Below are 23,747 nucleotides of genomic sequence, written 5' to 3' on the forward strand. Positions count from 1 at the left end.
GTACCAAATCGAATGAAATGGTGTCACGACGCTTAGCGACGGGTCTCTTCCTTGAGGGTGAAGCGTCTCACCCTGGTGGACACCGGCAGAACTATTTTGTGGATATCGTGAACTGTGGACGTTGTGAAATGTGGACTTTATGAACAATGGACATTGTGAGCTACGGACATTGTGCACTGTGGACATTGTTAACTGTTGAAGTTATTGAACTATGGACAGTTTGATCTGTGGACAGTATGAACGTCCCGTTCGGTTCATAATATTCACAAAATAGTTCTGCCTGCGTCGGGCAGGGTACTAATTTTTGCCGTGATGAGAAAGGCGTGTCTCTAAGTACCGCTACATAATTTCCTCCGATTTGGTGTACAGTCCACCACCATTGTTACGGAGCGCATACTCCGCGTTCTCCCGAAACCCGACTGGAAAGGGGCCGACTCTGATATCTATCCGGCACTTGTCTGAGATAATCAGCACTTTTGTTATGGGGCAAGAAACGGGATATATATTTCCATTAGCGGCAGCGACGTCGTAGTTTTGCGCTGTAAACGCAGTTATCTGCGTAGATGTGCAAGAATGTCTTCAGAGGTCGAAGTGGGGAGCAGGAGCGCAGCCAGAGCGTTGGTAAGGGATGAGGCACACGGTTAAAGGTCACTGATAGTGAGCCCTGTCTCTCCAAAAGCAAGGAATTGCCAGTTTTACCGATTCGATTTCGAGGTACGTGATTTTATCCATTTTATTGTATTTTTAACTTCTGTGATTGAAACAGAAGCGAGAGAAACAACCGGAAAATGTCATTCAGTTTGTATTTTAAAACTAATTATCCGAACGAATTCGTCATTAAATCACTGCGTATAATAAACCACCGGCGTTGTTTATTTTACCAGGATTTATTTTACCAGGAGAGCCGCATCCACCAGGGTCTCCTGGTGGATGCGGAGGCCCTTGGATAGATGCGTGATACATTGGCGCCTCTCTGATGCGAGGGGTTCTCTGGCCGGCCAGTTGGCTCCAGATCGACGCAGGATCAGTCGACGCAACACGATCACTTACCGCCGGCCCAATAATTGGCAGATACCCCAGCTCGGCTTAATTGGCCCTTAGCTGAACTGGGGCGAAGAGCCACCCGTTCCGTGCTGGGTCCCTGACTGACAGCCACTCCTCTGAACTTCCATTATGTGTTGTATACCGTTATCATAAGCTCTCATATCTCCTTTCACTGACTGATGGCCCGACAAACGCCAGAGACCCTGTGGCATTCAGGGTCTATTTCTTGTCCCTGTTCAGAAAATGTTTCCCCGAATGTTTCGGGGCCCCTTGCCGACTGATGGTCTCCTGTTAGGCACTGTGGGCTCCTATCTTGGTGGTCTCTGCCCAAAATAGAGGCCCGTATTTTCTCGGGGGGGGGGGGGGGAGGGAGAGAGGTTCTCAATCTGCGCAAGAAGCCATCTGACTGACATTTGAGGTTACGGTCCCACGGGCCGAAAACCTTTATGTGACCTACATCCAGCCCTTCGGGCCCTTCAGCCTACCAATCAAATGTTTGATCGTGTTCCAAAGGGCCCTTCGGGCCTTCCTTGAAACCCCTCTTTAGGCCCTCTTCAGGCCCATTCGAATACTATCCCAGGCTGGCTTGGTCCCTTTGTTAACACAGGACCACCTGCTAGGCGCCCGGGGCTCCTGGCCCACGCTGGGGCCCCTCATTAGCTCAGAGGTCCCAGCAAATGTAAATCGCGAGTCCCTGCCCTGTCCTTGAAATAAAATATACCCCCAGACCCAGACCGATATGGAGCAGGCCGTTCGGTACTGGTAGTACCTGACCGACATATACACCCTCATCGACTGAGGAAGGGGAGAGGGGGAGGGAACAATCTGCTCAAACGGCCCCCTGACTGGCATTTGAGGGCCCGGCACGCAGGGACGAGATCCTTAATACGAGCTCAGACTAGATTCTCGTGTCCTGAATCGTCGATCGGGAGGGGCTTAAGGGCACATCAAGACTAACGACGCACGTGCTCAGCGTCCTGCCCTTGCCTACGCCACCAGTGGGGATAGGGTTCGTTTTACGTAACCCTTTACAGAATTAGATAAGACAGTAGTAATAGCCTGATTCCTCGAAGAAAAAGCAGAAGAATGGAGATATAGATGGCCTAATCTTTCAGCAAGATGCGTGTATCGAAACAATCACAGAAATGAATTACAATTTTGAAGTTGCTTTTGGTATTGTTTCGACAAAGACATGTTGCCGAAATATCAACCCATCTATATCTCCTCATGTTTTTCGAGGAGTAAAGCTATTACTACTGTCTTATCTATGTGAATAACGTTCATCGCAAATGCACTGAACAACTTACTCAGCAGAAATGGGGTTAAAATGTATGACTATGTTGGGTGGCTCTTACGAAGTGCCTATGTCCGGCGGACACGACGCACCTCGTTCGCTCGTACCTTCCCTACCTATCATGAAATGCCTTCGGTGGCAGATACCTTACAAAAAACAGACCATTCTAGTAGGGGTGGGCTGGGATAGGCTCAACACGACTTCTATGTTGACCGCGTACTGTGACGGATCCAGAAGAGGGCAGGGGCTTATGACCCTCCCTTTCTCGGCTCCGAAAGGGCCCACACACTCCCAGGATTGAACGACCACGAATTCTTTACACACCTAAAATCAAAAATTGGATATCCTTCTGCTTGCAAGCCACTAGGAAGAGCTGCATGTGAAAATAACAGCCCCTTAAACAGAAAACATCCGGAGAATAGTGATTGGGGAAGTTCTTAGGGCTCATTTTGCTGCCCGGGGCCCTACGCTGTTGACCAGTTTGCGATATGTCCACATGCCGGCGCTTTCCGATCGCTGAGGGAACCTTTCCATGGAGCCTTTGATTTGTCATCGCATTTGCTCGGAGGCCTCTTAATTGCTGTTGGAACCCGATATGCTAGCCTGCCGGCCACTCCTAGGACGCAAATAGCCAATGCGGTTGACGCACCCTTAAAACTCAATAACTAACTTACTAATTGGTCGCGCCCGAGCCCTGCGCATCGGTCTTGGTTCTTCCCGTGACGTCAGAAGAACCTCAGTCTGTTGCCGCAAGTCCATGTGCTAGCGAGCATTGACACTTCCGTCACTCACTGTGTTTCGCCTGCTCGCGTGTACGGGCCTGGCCGACTTGATTCACACACATAAGTTCAAGACTGATATCAAGAGGACTAACCTGGCGCCCAAGCTGCATACAACAGCAGCCACATATGTTTCTACGAATATTTATGCCCATCTGCCCAAGGTGATTCTAGGCACCGCCGACATCGCATATTCAGTTTTTATCGGATGTTTAAAAATTGCCAGACTGATACATGTGCATCATATTCTTAACACGCTTTGAATTCAAGCGCATTCCGTACTTGATTATAGTCCGAACATAGCTCTGCATTAGTCCTTAACCAACAATATATATATATATATATATATATATATATATATATATATATATATATGATATGCATATGTATGCATATGTATGCATATGTATGTATACATATGTATATGCATAGTATGACATCACATATTTGCCCGCGGAGTCACGCCTTTTGCGAGCACGCGCGTAAATTCACAATGTTGGGAATCTGGCGCGTCAACAAAACAACGTATTCCAGCCCGTTTTGTCTGAAGTGCAGTGTTTGTGCCTCACGTGATCATAAAAGCACATGCACTTTTTGAACATTTGTTAATTTGATGGCTGTGACATGTGTTGAGTGCCCACTTATGACCGACACCAACCATGTCGGCTTGCGCCACCGTGCAGCCTACGAGACCCCGACGATGTCGCGAAAGATTGAGTTTTATTTTGGCGTGGTCTTGAAGCGTTTGGGTAGCAGTTTTGCCGTGATGAAACGGAGCCATTTTCCTGTACTTTGATAAGTAATTCAAGACCTGGATTTTCATATACAACAGATGTTATATGACTATGCCCTTGGAATTACCCGTCAACGAATTTTAAATGTTCGCTCACTTCTGTTATTACGAAGTTGCGTGTTAAAATGCAGCGGCTACCGTACATATGTTTGTTACATTTGCTGGGTTTCCGTTCGGCACAGTAGACTAATAATAGCCTGACAACATCGCAACTCCAGACTGCGGGGGGCGTAAGTCCAAAGCGTTTGCACTGAGATGCCTGATAGAATGTCACAGTCGTATTCAACACTGTGGACGTCTTGCCACAGTTTTTCAGCAGCTTGTATCAGTAGTTGTTTATCCGTAACTAAAGCCACCTCTTTTGCTCTATTTTTATAAGCAGCTCGATGTATGTATGCAAACCATTATGTCTTTCATATACAGCAGCTAAAATGTGAATATCCCCGCGAAATTCCTTGTCAATGCTATTGAAGCGTTTGGCCAATTCTATAATTCTACGCTAAATTATTCACGTGTTATGATGCAGCGGCTGCCTTTTCTGTGTATGACATTTGGCTAGTTCGGTTCTTTACAGTAGATGAATTTGTGATAAAAATACCCTTTCAACAACGTAACACGAACTTGCTGGGACCTATAAATCCGACACGTATAAACTGAGATGCCCGATCAATGTCGCGGGCGTGTTCAATGCTGATGCATTCACGCATGTGAAGCGCAGGTCAGTCCACCGCATGGTAACGGCCATCCCACTGTGATTTTTTCCCAATACGTGGCTCCACAGCTACGATCCCATGACCACACTGAGCACCTAAATCAGTTCCTAACGACTCTGCAGCGTAGTTATTCACTTCAAGGAAATCAAATGTCGACTGGCGCCGTTCATGGTAGCCCCCGCAGTGTCCACCTTGATCAGTCACGTTTTACGTTTGCTCTGGCTGGACGTTAAAAATGACTGATGAACCCACGCCTGCCTGATACGGCGAGGGTTGGGAAGAGCAGTGGTTGAGGTCGAAGTTTGTTAAACAGAAAGAGTGGCCCCAATTCGGTTCATCGAGCTTTCAGAGCCTATTTTGAGGTTTCGCGCATCGTGAAATGCTTTTTTCAACGGCAGATGAGGTCACGAAAAGAAAACGACGGAGGTTTACGGCTGCGCAGGGATTCTGTATGCAACAAATCTGGCTTTTCATTCTTGGTCCGAGTTCGTTTGCACACTGAAGTCCCGGCCAGGTTCTGCCATACTAAGCGAGGTCACGTGAGGTCACGTAGAGAGATCAAGTAATAGCCCTTTTAACGTGCCACACTACTATGATTATTTGCGCCGATTTGTCTCTCAGAAATCGGCGCAGCCTCCACGTTACCAAACCAGGTATTCCCACAGCCCAGGCGCAACTGGACAGAATGCATATGATATCCAAGGCAGGTTGAGCTAACTTGCAATACAAACTGCCGATTGGGCTTCTAAGGCCAACGCACCAAAAAATGGACAAGTTCTATAGACCCCAATCGTAGGTCTTCACGTATAAATGAAGGCCTCTTGCTATCATCTGTCACACTTACTCTGTCTACAGATCTGCGCCGGGGTGCAGGTCCTCAGACACACCAACCGCAGGTCTACAGCCTGGCAACGACAGCAGATGCATAAGCTAGCGTAGACGCACGTCTTTAGGCAGGGAACAGCCGCAGTTTGTCCGAGCGTATGTCGGCATGTACCTTTTTTGAAACGAAATGGTGGCCGATAAACTAGTTTTCGGCCCCACGCAATAGCCTCGCGTTGCACGTGTTGTATTTTCCACCAAAATACGGATGGCCTGGCACTGATCAAGCCGTATTAAATGGTTGGAACGGGCCGTAAGATAAGCCCTCGACAATATCCAAGTGCATTTTGCGACTCAGTGGGCGTGCATTCGCGTTATTTATCAGACTTAATGCCAAGTGGTCGGGAACTAATGATAACTGACTGTGGGAGGTAGTAATTTGTGCTCCCTGTCCCTTCACGCCCCTTGCTTGACTCCGCAATGGTTTTGCCCTCTCCCCTCCAACCACCTCCACGCACCGAACCGCGATCTGTCCGCAGTCCGCTACGGAACGACACCCACATTTGAGAACCTTCCCAGCGACCAACCAGACAGTACAGTCTCTTGCAACACCTGCCTGGTCCCACGCGCAAGACGCAGACAGTACAGTCTCGTGCAACACCTGACTGGTCCCACGCGCAAGACGATGAGCAGAACGGCGCGACCAATGGGCTGATCGGCCGACTCGGCTGATTGTGAGAGAGTTACAATATTTGTGTTCGACCGCACCCCACACGGCTGGAAATGGCATCACTGTCCCAGCTGCCGCCCTCTCAAACGTAAGAGCGAGGCACCGTACCATTGCCGACACGTGAAACTTTTGTAGACATGAACTGCGGACGTTGTGAACTGTGGATGTCATGAACTGTGAACGTTATGAACTGTCGGCATTTTGACCTGCGGACGGTATGAACGCCTCACCCCCACGCACGGGATGGGTCACAGTGGACATGACACCAATGGCTCGCAAAGAGCGCCGATTAAGGGTGACACCGACAGTACGTAAGTCGAGGAACGATTGCATCGTGACGTTCAAAGGCTTTCACGGAGGTCTGTGCATAGATGAGGACCGATGACAACTGGCAGCTCGGTGTCGCTGTCGCTGTCAGCTCTCTAAGCTCGGGAGCGATGCTGGCGCACGGCTGTCAGAAACTTGCCCAGTCAGCTGTGACGTGCAGCTCCGCCTCCGCTGGCAGCCGCGCCCGAAAACTAAAGCCGATTATTTGGAAGCCAAGGCTGCATTGGCAGTGTTGGGCTTTTGCTGTGTCGAGCGCCATTTTACGCTGGTCAGTGTTTCGGAAGAAGTTTGTCGCGCTCCTGCTGAAATGCTTGAACTAAAACATTGTATTTTTTCACGAAGAACGGTGCCGAACAAATAACCAATTTTTACGGCACTTTATGCGTACATAACAAAACATGCTTGTGAATGTAGGCCCTGTGCTTCGGTGACTGCTCGGGTTCGTGCTTCAGACTGTAGGCCAGGCCAGGCCAGGCCAGGCCAGGCTGGCAAAATGCCGCCTGGGCTAGTGCTCCAGGAGCCTGCAGGGTTAGGTGAAGCCGATCCGTCTCCCCCGACGGTCCAGAGAAGAGCCGTCGCCAGACGGTCTGTTTCAGACCGTCTGTGTCGGACCGTCTGTGTCAGAGCGTCTGTATCAGACCGTCTGTGTCAGACCGTCTGTGTCAGACCGTCTGTGTCCGACCGTCTGTGTCGGACCATCTGTGTCAGACCGTCTGCGTCAGACCGTCTGTTGACGTTCCGTGTTGGTGTTTCAGGAGCGCTCTCAGCTCGGTGTACGCTAGCGTGCCGGCTCTCACCGAACAGCTGGCGCCCGACATGCTGCTGGCCGACGACCGCGCCGCCAGCTCACCGCGACTTGCTGGTGAGTGCCACTCGTAGTGTTGCACTTAGGATCGGCGTTGATATCGCTCGCGGCGGCTCACGTGACTCACCGGTGAGCGCTGGCCTCAGCTGCTCACCGTGACTCACTTGTGAGCACTTCTCCCATGATCTCGCTGTGACCCAGCTGTGAGCATCTTTCCGGTTAGTTGAGCACAGTCCACCGTTAAGCACCATTCGCACAAACTCACCGTGACTGGGGGGTGTGCATCATCGCCGCCAGCGACTCATCGGTCAGAGGCAGCGTGGCCATCCTGCGCACTTCACCCCCGGGGAGCGTTCGTTCTGGGCAAGAGCGTTCGTGGGGGAGGGGGGGGGGGGGGGGCGCACGCTCTAACTGGTTTCGACACCGCCAGTCGCGCAGGCCATATCTGGAAACGGGCGCCTGGCTGTGATAGCCACTTACCACGCGCATGGGCGGCCGGTCAAATGAGACGCGCTCAGGTGAGTGGGGATGGGCGGGGATAGGGACAATTTGACCCTCCCCGCATCGCTAAAATTAATAGAGCTACATACACTCACTCCACAGGGTAGGTAGGGCCGTATTTGAATTCACTTGCAACGTTTTGAGAGTCCGAGGTCGTGACCGTCGGCTCAAATAAGGTCATACTCTGGGCGGTGTCCAAAGTGCCACCAGACCTCATGCGCTAACCAAAATGACCTGCTCTGACCAAAAGGTCACGGATGTTTATTTCATGTCAGCGACCTTTTTCACTTTCAGATGGTCACGTTAACCAAAAACCTACCAGAGTGTCTTGATTTTTGAATCGAGATGAACATGAAGGATCACGCTGAGTGGTATGTCCCCCCCCCAAAAAAAAAGAAAGGAAAAGGAAAACAAAAGGTTGATCTGGGTCATTTTTGGTCAGTGATCTCTGATGTTCAAGAAGTCCAAATAAGTGTCCCTGTGATAATGGCATCCCTGTGATGAAGAAATTCGAAATAAACATAAAACTACCATGCAAAGCAAATTATTTGTGAAAAAGTGGTTTTGCCTTGCTCTCGGTCAGACGTTCATGCCTGGCCCAAGGTCAACGAAGTAAGACATAACTTTGAATTGAATTGGCTAATTGTCGACCAAGCTATCTTATAGTATAGGTGTTCAAAGTTTGACGCTGCTACGCGACGCCAGTCGATTTTTTTGTTTTTTTTTTGCTGGAAAACCAGCCTTGGGAATACAGTCGCCCTCCCGAGCGTGTGCTAAAGCAGATCGATAAGAATATGGGGGGAGCTGGAACTGCTGTACTCTCGAGTTTTATATCATCTTAAAGGTTATGCTATCATTCTATGCTTGCGAAGTGCTCGTCTGCAAAGCTGGCGTCTGCACAACTGCGGATTGTCGGGTTGTCGCGTTACGCTACGGGTTGTCTGAATCAAAGGTAAAATGAGAGCGAGAGCAAGCGGAGCCTGAGCCTGAGCCTGAGCCTGAGCCTGAGCCTGAGCCTGAGCCTGAGCCTGAGCCTGAGCCTGAACCAGTGCTGAAACCGGAGCCGGAGCTGGAGCCGGGGCCGGAGCCGGAGCCGGAGCCGGAGCCGGACCCGGAGCCCGGACCCGGACCCGGACCCGGACCCGGACCCGGACCCGGACCCGGACCCGGACCCGGACCCGGACCCGGACCCGGACCCGGACCCGGACCTGGAGCCGGAACCGGAGCCTGAGCCTGAGCCTGAGCTTGAGCCCGAAGCAGTGCTGAAACCGGAGCTGGACCCGAAGCCAGAGCCAGAGCCCGAGCCGGAGCTAGAGCCAGAGCCAGAGCCAGAGCCAGAGCCGGAGCCGGAGCCGGAGCCGGAGCCGGAGCCGGAGCCGGAGCCGGAGCTGGAGCTGGAGCTGGAGCTGTCCGTGCACAGCTTGCTGTGTGACCATTCAGGAAGCTGGCTAATGGACAGACGTAATGCAGCGCCGCTGTGGGTGACACCGCATTAACGTATGGGCGATACGGGGGGCCGTGAAAGCCATCTGCGTGGCCTGATTAGATCTAGTTCTTGTTGTTGGCCTGGTAAGGTATGGCTGTAGTTGATACTCGCCCGGACCCTGAGGGTGGTCCAAAAGGAGTTTTCAATTATTCCGCATGACCGATGTCGTCCTATCCTTCAAGAGCGTTCTTTCACACGTCAGCATGCCATGACTAATATGCTGCTGATGTCAGGACTATTCAGTTATGATACTGTGGCCACAAAACAATGTTAAGTACCGTCTGTTGCAATCAAGTGTACCAAATTGGTTGAGAAACACACATTTATTGGAAGTGAGTTCGTTTGACATTGGGTCACACCTCACCCGATCATTTGCACAAGTCAACACCCCTGTGTATATTAGTAAAGGAAAACAAGTTGTGTACATTTATTTCAGCAAATTACGTCGCGTTTGATGCCTTTTCATGTCCCAAACCAGGAACTGGTCGTACGCACGCAGTAGTGATGGTTGTTTTGTAACTGACAATTGTTAAGGTATATTTACCTCATTTTTTATTCCCTAGCAGGGCCTGCTGTTTACGTGAAAATATAGAGCTAGAGTAGGTATGATATACACATATGATACACATTATATACACAATTAGCTCGTCACATTCCAGCGATGGCAAGGTTGTAATATCCTAAACTTGAACGCGCCTTTCCTCGTTTGAGTGATGGTCATAACGAACTATCCATGATATGTGAATAGCTGTAATTTTCAACATTAAATGAAATAAGCGAAACAGTAAACAAACTTTCGGTCCTCGGCCAGTGCCTTTTATATAAGATAAAATGAACCAAGCAGCCAAAAACTTTTCGGACCGTTGCCGCCATCAGGTTATAATTATTTGAGAGGCACTTGTTCACAACGCTGGCTGAATCACATTCGTATTCGCATAATGACACACGACGACGCCTTTTCATGATTCGGTTCAGAAGATTTGCCGACAGTGTACATCAATTTAGGGTGATTTTATAGACCTTTTTGAACAACACTGTGATAACCATATACGCAACCGCACGCTCACTCAAAATTATGTCTTTCCCCTCCTGAAGTTGAAGAGAATTGCCGCCCCTGTGCGCCTGTAGTGCGTTAGGGGATGTTGATAATATCAAACATGCAGGTCATGGGAGCAAGCATGTAACGACGACGGATTTCACCTGTTGCCGACCTAGCTGTGCGCGAAACTATTTTTAAAGCGCGTCCCAGCGAGGAAGCAGGAGCCCGGGCGCATGGTGTTCTAGGCGGAGTTCAGCTGTTCAGTTTCGATTCGCCAATAGTTTTAGTTTCACCTCAGTTACGAAAGACCCAAGTCTTGCCAAGTTTCAGTAGGCAGCCGTCTCTCATATCTTCATCAGAGCGTCCTCACATAGGGCCCTCGCTCTTGCGTACGTAAATCGTGACTCGCCAATCTGTTCCACGTGGTAGGTATGTCCGATACGAGCCATTGAGAGATAACGCCTCTGCTAGTGGCTAGTTTTACACGCCAATGTCATCACATTTCATCTCATATTTCACGCATTATCACATGCTTTTTCATCACCTGATCTGGACGGCTGCGAGCCCGAGGATCAAACTGGAGCGTCAGGTCGGTTCAGGCCAGTATGAGACCGTACCCGGTCCACGTACAGCCTGATCTGGATGGATGCGAGCCCGAGGATCAGACCGGAGCGTCAGGTCGGTTCAGGCCAGTATGAGACCGTACCCGGTCCACGTACAGCCTGATCTGGACGGCTGCGAGCCCGAGGGTCAGACCGGAGCGTCAGGTCGGTTCAGGCCAGTATGAGACCGTACCCGGTCCACGTACAGCCTGATCTGGATGGATGCGAGCCCGAGGATCAGACCGGAGCGTCAGGTCGGTTCAGGCCAGTATGAGACCGTACCCGGTCCACGTACAGCCTGATCTGGACGGCTGCGAGCCCGAGGATCAAACTGGAGCGTCAGGTCGGTTCAGGCCAGTATGAGACCGTACCCGGTCCACGTACAGCCTGATCTGGATGGATGCGAGCCCGAGGATCAAACTGGAGCGTCAGGTCGGTTCAGGCCAGTATGAGACCGTACCCGGTCCAGGTACAGCCTGATCTGGACGGCTGCGAGCCCGAGGGTCAGACCGGAGCGTCAGGTCGGTTCAGGCCAGTATGAGACCGTACCCGGTCCACGTACAGCCTGATCTGGATGGATGCGAGCCCGAGGATCAAACTGGAGCGTCAGGTCGGTTCAGGCCAGTATGAGACCGTACCCGGTCCACGTACAGCCTGATCTGGATGGATGCGAGCCCGAGGATCAAACTGGAGCGTCAGGTCGGTACAGGCCAGTATGAGACCGTACCCGGTCCACGTACAGCCTGATCTGGATGGATGCGAGCCCGAGGATCAAACTGGAGCGTCAGGTCGGTACAGGCCAGTATGAGACCGTACCCGGTCCACGTACAGCCTGATCTGGATGGATGCGAGCCCGAGGATCAAACTGGAGCGTCAGGTCGGTACAGGGCCAGTATGAGACCGTACCCGGTCCACGTACAGCCTGATCTGGATGGATGCGAGCCCGAGGATCAAACTGGAGCGTCAGGTCGGTACAGGCCAGTATGAGACCGTACCCGGTCCACGTACAGCCTGATCTGGATGGATGCGAGCCCGAGGATCAAAACTGGAGCGTCAGGTCGGTACAGGCCAGTATGAGACCGTACCCGGTCCACGTACAGCCTGATCTGGATGGATGCGAGCCCGAGGATCAAACTGGAGCGTCAGGTCGGTTCAGGCCAGTATGAGACCGTACCCGGTCCACGTACAGCCTGATCTGGATGGATGCGAGCCCGAGGATCAACTGGAGCGTCAGGTCGGTACAGGCCAGTATGAGACCGTACCCGGTCCACGTACAGCCTGATCTGGATGGATGCGAGCCCGAGGATCAAACTGGAGCGTCAGGTCGGTTCAGGCCAGTATGAGACCGTACCCGGTCCACGTACAGCCTGATCTGGATGGATGCGAGCCCGAGGATCAGACCGGAGCATCAGGTCGGTACAGGCCAGTATGAGACCGTACCCGGTCCACGTACAGCCTGATCTGGATGGATGCGAGCCCGAGGATCAGACCGGAGCATCAGGTCGGTACAGGCCAGTATGAGACCGTACCCGGTCCAGGTACAGCCTGATCTGAACGGCATGTGGCTTCGCGAAGCGTCCCATTGAGAAATAACGCCTCGGCTAATGACTCAGACCGTAAAGTTTGGCACTGAGTTGGTGGGGTGGGAACGCGCATGGTACGTCTGTGAGTTAGAAGTCGTTTGGCCAGGGTCACCGAGACACCCTCACCTGAAGTAGCGCCTCGGAAGGAGCAGCATTACCAGGCCACCGCTGGGCCGTTCAGCCGAATTGGTCGCCGAATTGCGCGCGAGATTGGATCCACAGTCAGCGTCCAACCCCAGTGTTCAGTCCCGCCCAGAGAGGCTCATCCATCGAAGTGGAGAGCCTGCAATCTGAAGACCGGAGCTCAATTCCCAGCGTGTGAGTCATGTTTCCGCGCCATATGGTTACCGATTCGTCGAGCCGCGCAGCCCCCCCCCCCCCCTCCCCCTTCCCCCCGCCCGTCTTGACATAATCAACCTGGTGGCGACTGAAGCGGCCGTGGCCGGGAAAGCCGATCAAACTGGGACTGACTCGGCCCTACACACTGCCGGTCGCCTGCCCATGGTAGCGACAGACCGAGAAAGATCCCAGAGGACGCGAGCCGGCCAAGGAAGGTGTCGCTGGCTGCGCCTGAGAGTCGAACCTCGGCGGCGAGCCGCCGCCAGCAGTGCCTCGTCCCCCCCCCCCTCCGCCGCTGCTAATGCCCAATGCCCGCACCGGTTGATCCATGCGCTACCGTGGTCCGGTGAAGCGGTGCCGCTGGTCTGGTGCTGGAGGGCGCTCTCCCCCTCCGGCGCAGCGTCGGCGACCGGCTCGTCGGCGGCCGTCCGTTCCGCCCCGAGTCGGCTGGTCGCGACACCAGGGCTGTCCCGTTGGCTCTCGCAGCCGTGTGTTTGTGTGTTGTTCGTGCAGAGTGCTCTGGGGCCCGCTGACGCAGTGGAGCCATTTTGAACGCTCAGCTCGTGTTAAGGCCTGCTGGTTTGGGGAGTTGGGACGAGCGGAACGTAAACGGGACGTAAACGGGATATAAACGGGACATAAACGAAGCGGGCTCGGAATAGGGGATTCGCGACCCGCACCGGGACGCAGCGGCACGACGACGACCCGCTCCGCTCGGTGAGATCGGACCACCTTAGAAAGATGAATCCGGTTTGTCTTTTTGAGCGAAAAAGAGGTTACGTTTGCGGAGAGAACGTAACGTCAGGAGCGACACAATACCAGACCGATGAATTGGTGAGAACGGAACGGTAAATGTCTCGTTTGTGGTGCGTTATGTTCTGGTAATCTATTCCGTTCACCGTCCCAGCGATCTTCAACATTTCATGTTGGAGGGTCAGATACGTTTTGCTTTGAAAAAGCTTTAACCCATTAGAGGTCTGGTAAGGCTCATGCATAGTACTTCACTTTTTAGTTAGTTGTGTGAGATAGATTCATTGTTTCTTCACGTGAGTTGGTGTGTCAGAGAGAAGTGGGGCAGGCCGTATAGACGGCAAGCCCCGCATTACTGCATTCTGGGTAGGCGACGTTGTGACATCATCATGGGACTAAATCATAGGGCACCAATGCTACAGCGGCGTGAAAGCACTGTTTTTTTAGGGCTGGTTTGACCATAAATATTTACATAAATCGAATTGTTTTCACGTAGCACATTCCATGAGACGTTTTCGGGTGAGAAATAGCCTTGGTCTTGCGCCAGAGCTACACAATTATTGCTGAAATGCGCTTCTAGCCTGCCCCCGACAGAGAGATAGGGTAACCCATTCACCAGTGATTATTCCAAAGAACTGTAATCGGAAGGTTTCAGAAACAGTCTTTGTAAGTAGTACAACATACAACACTAACGGCATAGCGTGGGGATGAGAAGCGGCGCGCCAGACGGTCTCAGCAGCACCCTGGGACGCGACTGAGAAGTCACGTCACGGGGACGGTCACGCCACGCCGACGGGCGTTGCCAGAGTGGATGCAGGGTTGGCCTGCCCTAGTCGGGGTAATGAAAGGGGAACTCCCTGGGGCGTAACTGCAGCGCGCGCCATTATATTTCAAAATAGCAGATTTTCCTGTAATATGGCAAGATATCCGAAAAGTTTTGCAATTTTGCCAGCCAAAGAGTCGTGGCCCATATCTTAGCTCGGAAATAGTCTCGGGTATACATTAGGGTAATAGTGACATTATTCCCTGCACACATTTTCACCTAACTCATCCGACATTATGGATCTGCAAGTACCAATGCCTAATAAGATCATGGCACAGCAACAGCCATAATATTTCCTTTTTACACATAAACGTTCATGTTACCAACGGCATTACCTATAAATATTCAAGCGCGTTGACCATGATGAATACGGCGCAGGTGCTGTAGCTAGAAAACTTGGTTTAGTAGGATCTGTTTTGGAAGCCGATCCTGGTATTAATTTGTCGTTAGAAGGTTTGGAAAGCAAAATGTGCAATATCTATTCGCATGAAATTTAAAGAAAGATGTAGAATAGGATTGCTACCCAGTTCATTGGCGAAATTTCCTTTTTCATCATGCTTCTAGTATCTATCAACCTTTTTTAAGTATCAACCAAAAATGATACTTCAGGCTACCAAATTTTAGTCACATGATGATGTCACGTCTGCGTAGCCTTTTACTCCAGTCTCCCTCATAGACATTATAGCCTTTGAATACCAGTGGGACTATATTGACATTTAAATTAGTCAGGGGGAGTAGACTTTGCATGCGAGCAGTGGTTATCATATATTGCCCAATTGGAACAGCGATAAGGTTTTAACGCATTTGGTAGTTTTTTTTGCTTTGCCGTTAATTAAACTCTATCTCGGATTCACCCATCTACCCATAACCCATAACTCTGATAACGGTTAATAATCATAAATCATAATCATAACCCATAACTCTGGGCCCATAACTCTGAAACACGCATTTGCCAAGCGTTCCATGGTATTCAAAATGCAGGCGATATTGGTGCGCATAATCTGCAGTAGCATGATACATTTTATATCAAGATGTCTTCTTGATAAGGTAAGAAGTAGAGCATAAGGGTGCGTTGAAACTTTGGAGTCACTCTTTACTTGCATGATTCTGAACACATCCTAATGCAGGACATCTCGTGCTACTGGTGCTGTTTTATAGAGCTATGAAATCTAGGAATGTGGACCATGTGTATGCGTCTGGGAAACTAGAGATGCAGGGCTGGATTCTCCGCGATTCCCGCCCTTCTTGCCAGGATGAGAGGCAGGCGACGCCACATAGCCTCAGCTGGTTGCGCCGTAAAGCCACGATGGCAGCAACAAACGCAACTTTCACAATGCACATCATGGTTTGTCTTTTGTCTTGCCTTGTCCATCTCCTAATATCATGGGTCACTTTTCCTGTGTTTTGAGCATTAATTTATTATATATGACTCCCTTAATGTAACAATGCCGGCCCACCGCGGGCGTTCGCGGCTTTGTGGTTGTCGCCCACGCTTCCGTCCGCTCAAGCCGTAGATCACCGTACAGTGTTCCTCAAAAACCGCCGCTGTTCCAAGACCTGGAAAGTTAGGATACGTTTTTGATGTCAAAATACGCGCAATGGATGCCGCATTGGCCACTGAAAATTTGGGCATGACTGCACAACATGTCCCAGATGTATCCTAAAAAAAAACATCACGCGGGCTGTACCAACCCTCCTGTCCTATCACAGGCCAGAGTTAAGACAACATGGTATATTACGCTGCACATATTTGTAAATGCATGGTGTACCTGCAGCTATTTTAGACTAAATACCGACAACAAGGTACATTGTGCTGCACATGTTTGTAAGTGCATGGTGTGCCCGAGGCTAATTCAAACTAACTGCCACCAAATTGTGTCAGGGGTGACAATGGAATTACAGTCATTACTAAGCATAGGTTGTCGCAAAACGCCGTTGTTGTTTTACGCTGTCGCCTCAATGAAGAGCTTTCAGTCCAGCGGACGGTTTTTTGTCTAACGGTCTCAAAGCAATTCAGCCCAACACAAGTTTGATAACTTTGTTTCCAACAAATCCAGAGCACGCAGGTATTGTCAGTGTCGTGCTGTGCTCGGCCGCGACGCGCGGGCTCACAACGATTTCAGTCTGAGCACCACCAGATGGTATGGGCATGCCGTTGGACCCTGTTACTTAACCAAACTTTGCAGAATCATTACAGCGCGCACAGACAACTCCTGGCGATAAGAAATATATCATATGATTGGAACTTATGTCAAAACGTTCTTCGTGTTTATTATTCTTAAAAAATCCGGCAATATCAACGCCCTGGTTTTTATAGCAGATTTGGAGCCTGCTCACTATTTTATGTTGGACGAAAAGACCATAGAACAATAATTATAACAATCCAGGTGGCATTGAAGCAGACATGAGCTAGGCTCCCAGGTTCCGCAAATCCCAGTTCGACAAAACATAACCATGGATCGCGATTCCCACCGGCTCTTCAGCGGACGATGGGCCCGGTTCCGGATGATGGGCCCGGTTCCTGGTTTTGATCGGTGTCTTCTAGAGCAGTGAACCTTGGATACTGGTTGTCACGTATTTTTCAGACACATAAGACCATGACTCATGGCTGTCAGGCACAAAGCCGTACAAGTCGCACGGAACTACCCAGATACCTTCGTTTTCACAGTAATGACAAGTCACACATCACAAGTAGGTTAAATAATCAGCATGGCCTGTTACCACCAGTATTATTAGCAAAGTTGCTGTCAGTTGAAGATAATTATCCACCGCTTTGAAGTGAGTACCTGACAGCTGAAACTATCACAAAAGATAACCCACGTATTTTTACTCCCACACTACATAAAAGTCAACGTCACAAAGAATTCAAACCGCATGTCCTGATACCACCACGACGAACACTAAGTCACTACCTACAGCCCAGAAGTGAGCGTCGACTGCTGAAGTTATCACCTGAATGACCCGCATTTTCTGCTCCCAAAAAACAGTCAAGAGTCACCACACTCACAATGAAAGGCATGCCAGTCAGCACGCTCTGATACCATCATTACAACTCATAAAACTTTGCTGCCAGCTGAAGGTCATTGCCTAACACTTACAATTGAGTACCTGGCTGCCGAAACCATGTAATGATGGTATCATTCAAGGATAGAAGGGGTGTCTTTTACGAATGGTGCACTAGTTAACCACATTACGGTCTTGCAATATCCCATGATATTTCAAAGTAACAGAAACTGTTAGAAATCCATCTTCCCAAGCATCACGGTCTCCCTAACATGCTGCCGTAGCTACAAGAGTTTTTTTCTGTAAAAAAAACTGTTGTGTTGTCTTTATAGCAGGTTTGTGGCGACTGGGGTAGCTAGAAGGGACCGAGACCTGTGACATCTTAAAAAACTGATATTGATCATTTCAAGATAAGGCCAATGTTGACAAAAGGGCCAATGTTGACAAGGCATTGGCCGAACAGAAACGATACAAATAGATCCCGATTTCCGAACGAGAACACCCAGGGAAAAGAACTGCTGCAGGATATCAGCCAAAAGTGAACAGCTCTTTATTATCTGTTATACGTTTTGCTCATGTCCTCCCCGCTTGCGAAACTCGCAAGTTCCTATTAAATGGTGTCCTTGTTGATAACAAACATGTCCGCATATCCATGTATGCAATTTAGAGACAGCTACCTGACTGCGTCAGAAAGCAAGGCGAGCAACAAATCAGATGAATGAAATATATGTCAGAAGTCTGATACTGGCGAACCAGGGTGGTGTGATTAGTGAGGATCAGTCAGCTAATCATTGGTGCCCCATCCGTTGTTCATAAGCTCTCCGTTGTCCCGGGGAAAAATGGTGGACGCGTAATCCAGCGGCACTGGCTGCGAGTCCCAGAACGGGCGCATTGTTTAGTCCGACTGAAATGGAAAGGTCAGCTGGCAACCGGCCAAAGAGGGTCAACCCACGCCCTGGGAGTGGCCGTGGCACAAAATTGTGCCGCACACAAAGCCCTCGGCATTCGGCAGTTCTGTCTGGCGACAGGGAAGAGTTCAGATTATCCCTTGTACTGGACGTAGATAAGACAATAGTATTAGCCTTATTCCTCGCAAAAACCGGGAGAATGGAGATATAGTTAGGTTGATATTTCGGCAACATGCCTTTATCGAAACAATGGCAGAAGTGAATTCAGAGTTGCCTGCCGATGACGCTACCCATCAACATCCAAGGTAGGATCATCGGTAGGCAATTTTTGAGTCGCTTTTGCTGTTGCTTCGATAAGGGCATGTTGCCGTAATACCAGCCTAACTATCTGTCATTCTCCTGGTTTTTCCGAGGAATGAGACTAATGCGCTAAACAACTTACGTAATCTTGTGCTGAACGGCACGACTTGGATATTGAGTTTATTGTACGCGCAACAAGCTGTGCTGAACGGGTGCTCCAAACGCAAAACCAGCCTTGCAAGCTGTTCGGAATATATTTCTAAAACAAAGCGACGGACTGGAGGCAGACGTGAACCAACGGTAAGCTGATTTCCTCCATCGGTAAGCTGATTTCTTTGCAAGCCATCATGCTTGAGTCTGTTCTCATGAATTCCGCCAATTAGAGCTTCTGTCTTTATTATTATTATTTGCAGATTGTTTCGGATTTATTATAATTTTATCATTATGTTGCAGATTTATTATAATTGTTTCCAGAATGGTCGTCCGATAAACGTCAGTTAGCCAGGGTCATCCAGTGAGGTTAGGGCTGTTAGTTCGGTTCAACGCTACCCAGTTTCTGTTACAGTGGACAAAGCGCTTACATGACGGAGAAGATTAAATAAGTAATGCAAAGATGGGTGAAATACCGGCATTTCTGTATGTGTTATAGTACGCGCTCCCTGGTCTTGCTGCTAAGAAACTGTCATGGAAGCTTGTGGTCACCTGTGTAGCTGCTGAGAGCGTGTTAGGTCGTAAAGGTACTTCCATGACAGTCACCGGTAAAAGAGCCCTTGTCGGCAGGCCAATTTTGTAGCAAAGGAACGATGATTTCAGGGGTGTCTGTATTTCAGGGTTGGATCTCAGCTTGATCTGAACTGTATCTTGGTTCTTGGCGGATCTCTACATGTTCCAGGCTCGGTCTTTCGACACAATGGCAGGCTGGACTTCGTTCTTGCAGGCTCTTTCGATATAATACTGGGATGGGTTATGGTTTTTGCTGCTTCTCTTGGCTTGGTTTTAGGCCCGAACTTGCAACTGGATCTTTCAGCTAATTATCAGGCGGGATCTTGGTCCTGGCTGGATCTTTTGGCTTAATTTGAGGCTGGGTATACTGGCTCTCGCCGGCTCCCTCGGCGTCATTCCAGACTGGTTCCGGGTTTTCTCTGGCTCCGAAACCAACAACTGGTTCCTAGGAACAAATCTTGGGAACCAGGCACATGCCCGCATTGCGGTGTAGTTTTGTTTTCACCTCACACTTTTTCGTGGTGGCATTTCAGTACAGCTGGTCAAACGGACCAGCGCGGCACCATATATCACGTCCACAAAGGTCAGACGGTGACCGGGCGGCAGCTGCAGGCGGCGCACTCTTGTGGCCAACATTCATTGTGGACGGCGCGCTGTCAGGGCGGGCCGAGACCGGCCGTCCAGGCCGGCTGTCGGCCGACGGGGCCAGCGGGAGATGGCGCAGACTGCGGCCCTGGGCAGTGACGTCATGCGCCTCCCCCTCCCCCCGGGCCCACCGCACACGATGGCGGCGTGACGCAGGCGGCTGCCGACTGCCGACATCCACCGTCACGGGAGCAGTCTGCCTGTCACGCGCGGGCGTTTTTGCGTGCCGAAAAGGCCGTATAGGCAAGGAGCTGCTGTCCCAGTGTACAGAGTCGCCGCCCCCTCTCCCCGTGTCCCTCGCGCTTACCTGGGTTGCCGCGCCGCTGCACGGGCGCCTCGAATGCGCGAACCAATCAATCGGCCGGCGCGTCGAGTGTATCAGCGAATCAATAGAGCGGGGCCGTCCGGCACCAGGTGTTTTTGCGCCCATCGACCGTTTGATTGGGCTGCACCGGGGATACGATTTCGCAACAGGCTGCCGGAGAACGCCTGGTTTGTTGTACTTTTCCGGCGGCGGTGTTAGCTACGAACTGCTGCGGTTCGTAAACAGCCGCATTCGTAAACAGCCTTGCCGGTGGGCGGACTCCGCTCTGCTCCGCTCCGCTCTGCTCCGCTCTGCACCGCTCTGCACCGCTCTGCACTACTCTGCTTTGCACTGCTCGCTCTGCTCTGCTCTGCTCTGCTCTGCTCCGCTCCGCTCTGCACCGCTCCGCTCTGCTCTGCACTGCTCTGCTCTGCTCTGCTCTGCTCTGCTCTGCTCTGCTCTGCTCTGCTGCTCTGCTCTGCTCTGCTCTTCTCCGCTCTGCTCTGCTCTTTCTCCGCTCTGCTCTGCTCTGCTCTGCTCTGCTCTGCTCTGCTCTGCTCTGCTCTGCTCTTCTCCGCTCTGCTCCGCTCTGCTCTGCTCTGCTCTGCTCTGCTCTGCTCTGCTCTGCTCTGCTCTGCTTTGCACTGCTCCGCTCTGCTCTTCTCTGCTCTGCTCTGCTCTTTAGCTACGAGCACGGCGTGATATCTCCTTTCACGGGACTTGATTGTCTGTAAGTTTAAAGGGAGTATCCCGCTGTTTTGTACTTTTCACTTATCATTGCATCAGACAAGCGTGATTTGAGGAATACTAGTTACTAGTTTTCTCAAAATCCGTGAAATAGCTCAGAATTTCCATTTGAAGAAGCCGACCCTGCAGGAGAAATCTCATTTGACTCTGCTCATCGCTATGAAAGTAATGCATTCCATTTGCCTTGCTGTTTCCAACGTGTGTGTTCTGTTATGTTTGCAACACAATGATGTGTCAAAATGTTTGTGTGGTGAATAATATGAAAGCTTGAAACAAGCTTTTTAGACAAAAATATGTGACAGCATTGAGCTATTATGCCGCGAATTCAACGAAACATTATACTATGGCTTTAATTTCTCATGTATCATATAATTTCTCATCTGTCTCATCTCATCTATCTCATCTATGTTTCTCATCTCATCATATCTCATCATCAATAATATCTCATCTCGTCTCATCAAATACTAAGGCGTTTTCCACGGTGGCTCTTTTTAAGGCGCACTTTGGCTCCGGGAATGGGAGCATAACATGATGTATGTGGCGCACTGATTCAGCCTTCAACCAACCGAGTTCTCGGTAACAGGCCCTTGCCTGCTGCGCAAGTCATAAACGTATTCGCACCAGTAGAGGTGCGCACGGTGATTGTCATGACGACGGTAGTCGCGACTACAGGGAGGAAGCGTGGTGCCATTGCGAAGCGTTGGCAGCTTAATTTGGACTTGAAAATAGTAAAAGTTAATATCCCTGTTGTCTTGACTGTGCTGGAGTGTGACTACCTAGTGCTTTTATTACACTTAACAAGGCGTGATGTTTCACTAGAGCATGCTTTTGAAATGTGTTCCGAAGTTGGAATACTCCCTTTAAGACAAAACTTTTTTGCCGGGGGGCGGGAGAGACGGGGGAGGGGGGGGGGGGGGGGGCAGCGAGAAAGCCTCTGCTGATGCTGAAAAGCACATTGTCTGTCTCTTTGGGTCTTGTTTTCGGCTAACTGGCGTGATGTTGAGCACTTCCTTCGGGTTCGATGTTGGATCCGCTGCCGGCCGTGGACTACCCACGCAGTATGTCGCCAGATGCGGAGAAGCGGGGATGCAGGACCACGTCGGCGCCTGTGTGGCCGTGCCGCTGGTCGGGGCGCGTCGTCCCCGCTCGGTAGCCGGGTACACCGAGCGGGTACAACGGGAAGGACGTTGGGATGGGCCGGCTGGTTGTCTTTTGGTTATTCGCCAACGGATTTTTTTTCACCTTCCGCTAAAGTCAGGCCACGTGCATGGCTAGATGTGATCACAAGTTAGTTTGCGTAACTTTTGCCAGTAGATCGTGCCGTACAAAGCTGCTTACGGTAGATCGTGCCGTACAGAGCTGCTTACGGTGGGTCGTGCCGTACAGAGCTGCTTACGGTAGATCGTTCCGTACAGAGCTGCTTACGGTGATCGTGCCGTACGGAGCTGCTGACGGTAGGTCGTGCCGTACAAGCTGCTGACGGTAGGTCGTGCCGTACAGGGCTGCTTACGGTAGATCGTGCCGTACAGAGCTGCTTACGGTAGATCGTACCGTACAAGCTGCTTACGGTGGATCGTGCCGTACAGAGCTGCTTACGGTAGGTCGTGCCGTACAACTACTGACGGTAGATCGTGCCGTACAGATCTGCTTACCGATCTTACCGAGCTGCTTACAGCTGCTTACCGATCGTGCCGTACAGAGCTGCTGACGGTAGGTCGTGCCGTACAAACAAAGCTTCTGACGGTAGATCGTGCCGTAAAGAGCTGCTAACGGGTGCGGCAGTAGAAGGGCCTCAGATCGTGACGTGCGGATGGTTATTGGCTCGATGTGTCCATGGTCTGGATGTCGCTCCTCGTGTGGTCACAAGTTAGTGACCTAACGCTGCTGCTCGTCGTGTGGTCACAAGTTAGTGACCTAACGCTGCTGCTCGTCGTGTGGTCACATTTAGTGACGCTGACGCTGCTGCTCGTCGTGTGGTCACAAGTTAGTGACCTGACGCTGCTGCTCGTCGTGTGGTCACAAGTTAGTGACCTAACGCTGCGCTCGTCGTGTGGTCACAAGTTAGTGACCTGACGCTGCTGCTCGTCGTGTGGTCACAAGTTAGTGACCTGACGCTGCTGCTCGTCGTGTGGTCACAAGTTAGTGACCTAACGCTGCTGCTCGTCGTGTGGTCACAAGTTAGTGAGCTGACGCTGCTGCTCGTCGTGTGGTCACAAGTTAGTGATCTGACGCTGCTGCTCGTCGTGTCAGCGATAATGTCAGTGTAGTGTGAGCGGTGGGTATTTATTACTATGCCCTGTATTTCCGCGGTGCTATCTGATTTTTACTGCCGCCACAGCAGCTCCAACACCGGACTGCAGTGAATTGATAGCGTTGCGGGATCGGACGCCCGCGGTCTGCTGTCTAAACGAGCGCGAACAAACGATGCGAACGTGCGGCTTTGCTTCCGCTGTGAGCCGTCGCATTGAAAGACTCTGGTAAAGACTCTGGTTTGAAAGACTCTGGTATCCGGGGCATACTATATTGCGTGCGTTGTGGGCAAATGTGTTTCAGGTTGTTTTTACCCGGTGCCTGTCTAGTTTCAAACTAGTTTGTTTTCATGTTTTCATGGCCAGGTCATCTTGATAATCATGTCCTTTGAAGCGTAATGCCAACTATCTTAAACTCAGGTGAAGGCACACGAACCA

General features: G+C 50.8%; 1 protein-coding gene across 1 annotated transcript in view; it reads left to right on the forward strand.

Moving 5' to 3' along the window:
• LOC119094085 (kinesin-like protein Klp98A) overlaps positions 1 to 23,747 on the forward strand; it is a 52,937-nt gene that overhangs the window by 14,362 nt on the left and 14,828 nt on the right. The window contains exon 3 of the mRNA XM_037217162.1: positions 7,258 to 7,364. Coding sequence (XP_037073057.1) covers positions 7,258 to 7,364 — 107 coding nt within the window. The remainder of the gene's footprint in view (positions 1 to 7,257; positions 7,365 to 23,747) is intronic.

The sequence above is a fragment of the Pollicipes pollicipes genome, unplaced genomic scaffold, assembly GCF_011947565.3.
Source record: "Pollicipes pollicipes isolate AB1234 unplaced genomic scaffold, Ppol_2.1 Scaffold_4002;HRSCAF=4701_pilon_pilon_pilon, whole genome shotgun sequence".
NCBI classification, from domain to species: Eukaryota; Metazoa; Arthropoda; class Thecostraca; order Pollicipedomorpha; family Pollicipedidae; genus Pollicipes; species Pollicipes pollicipes.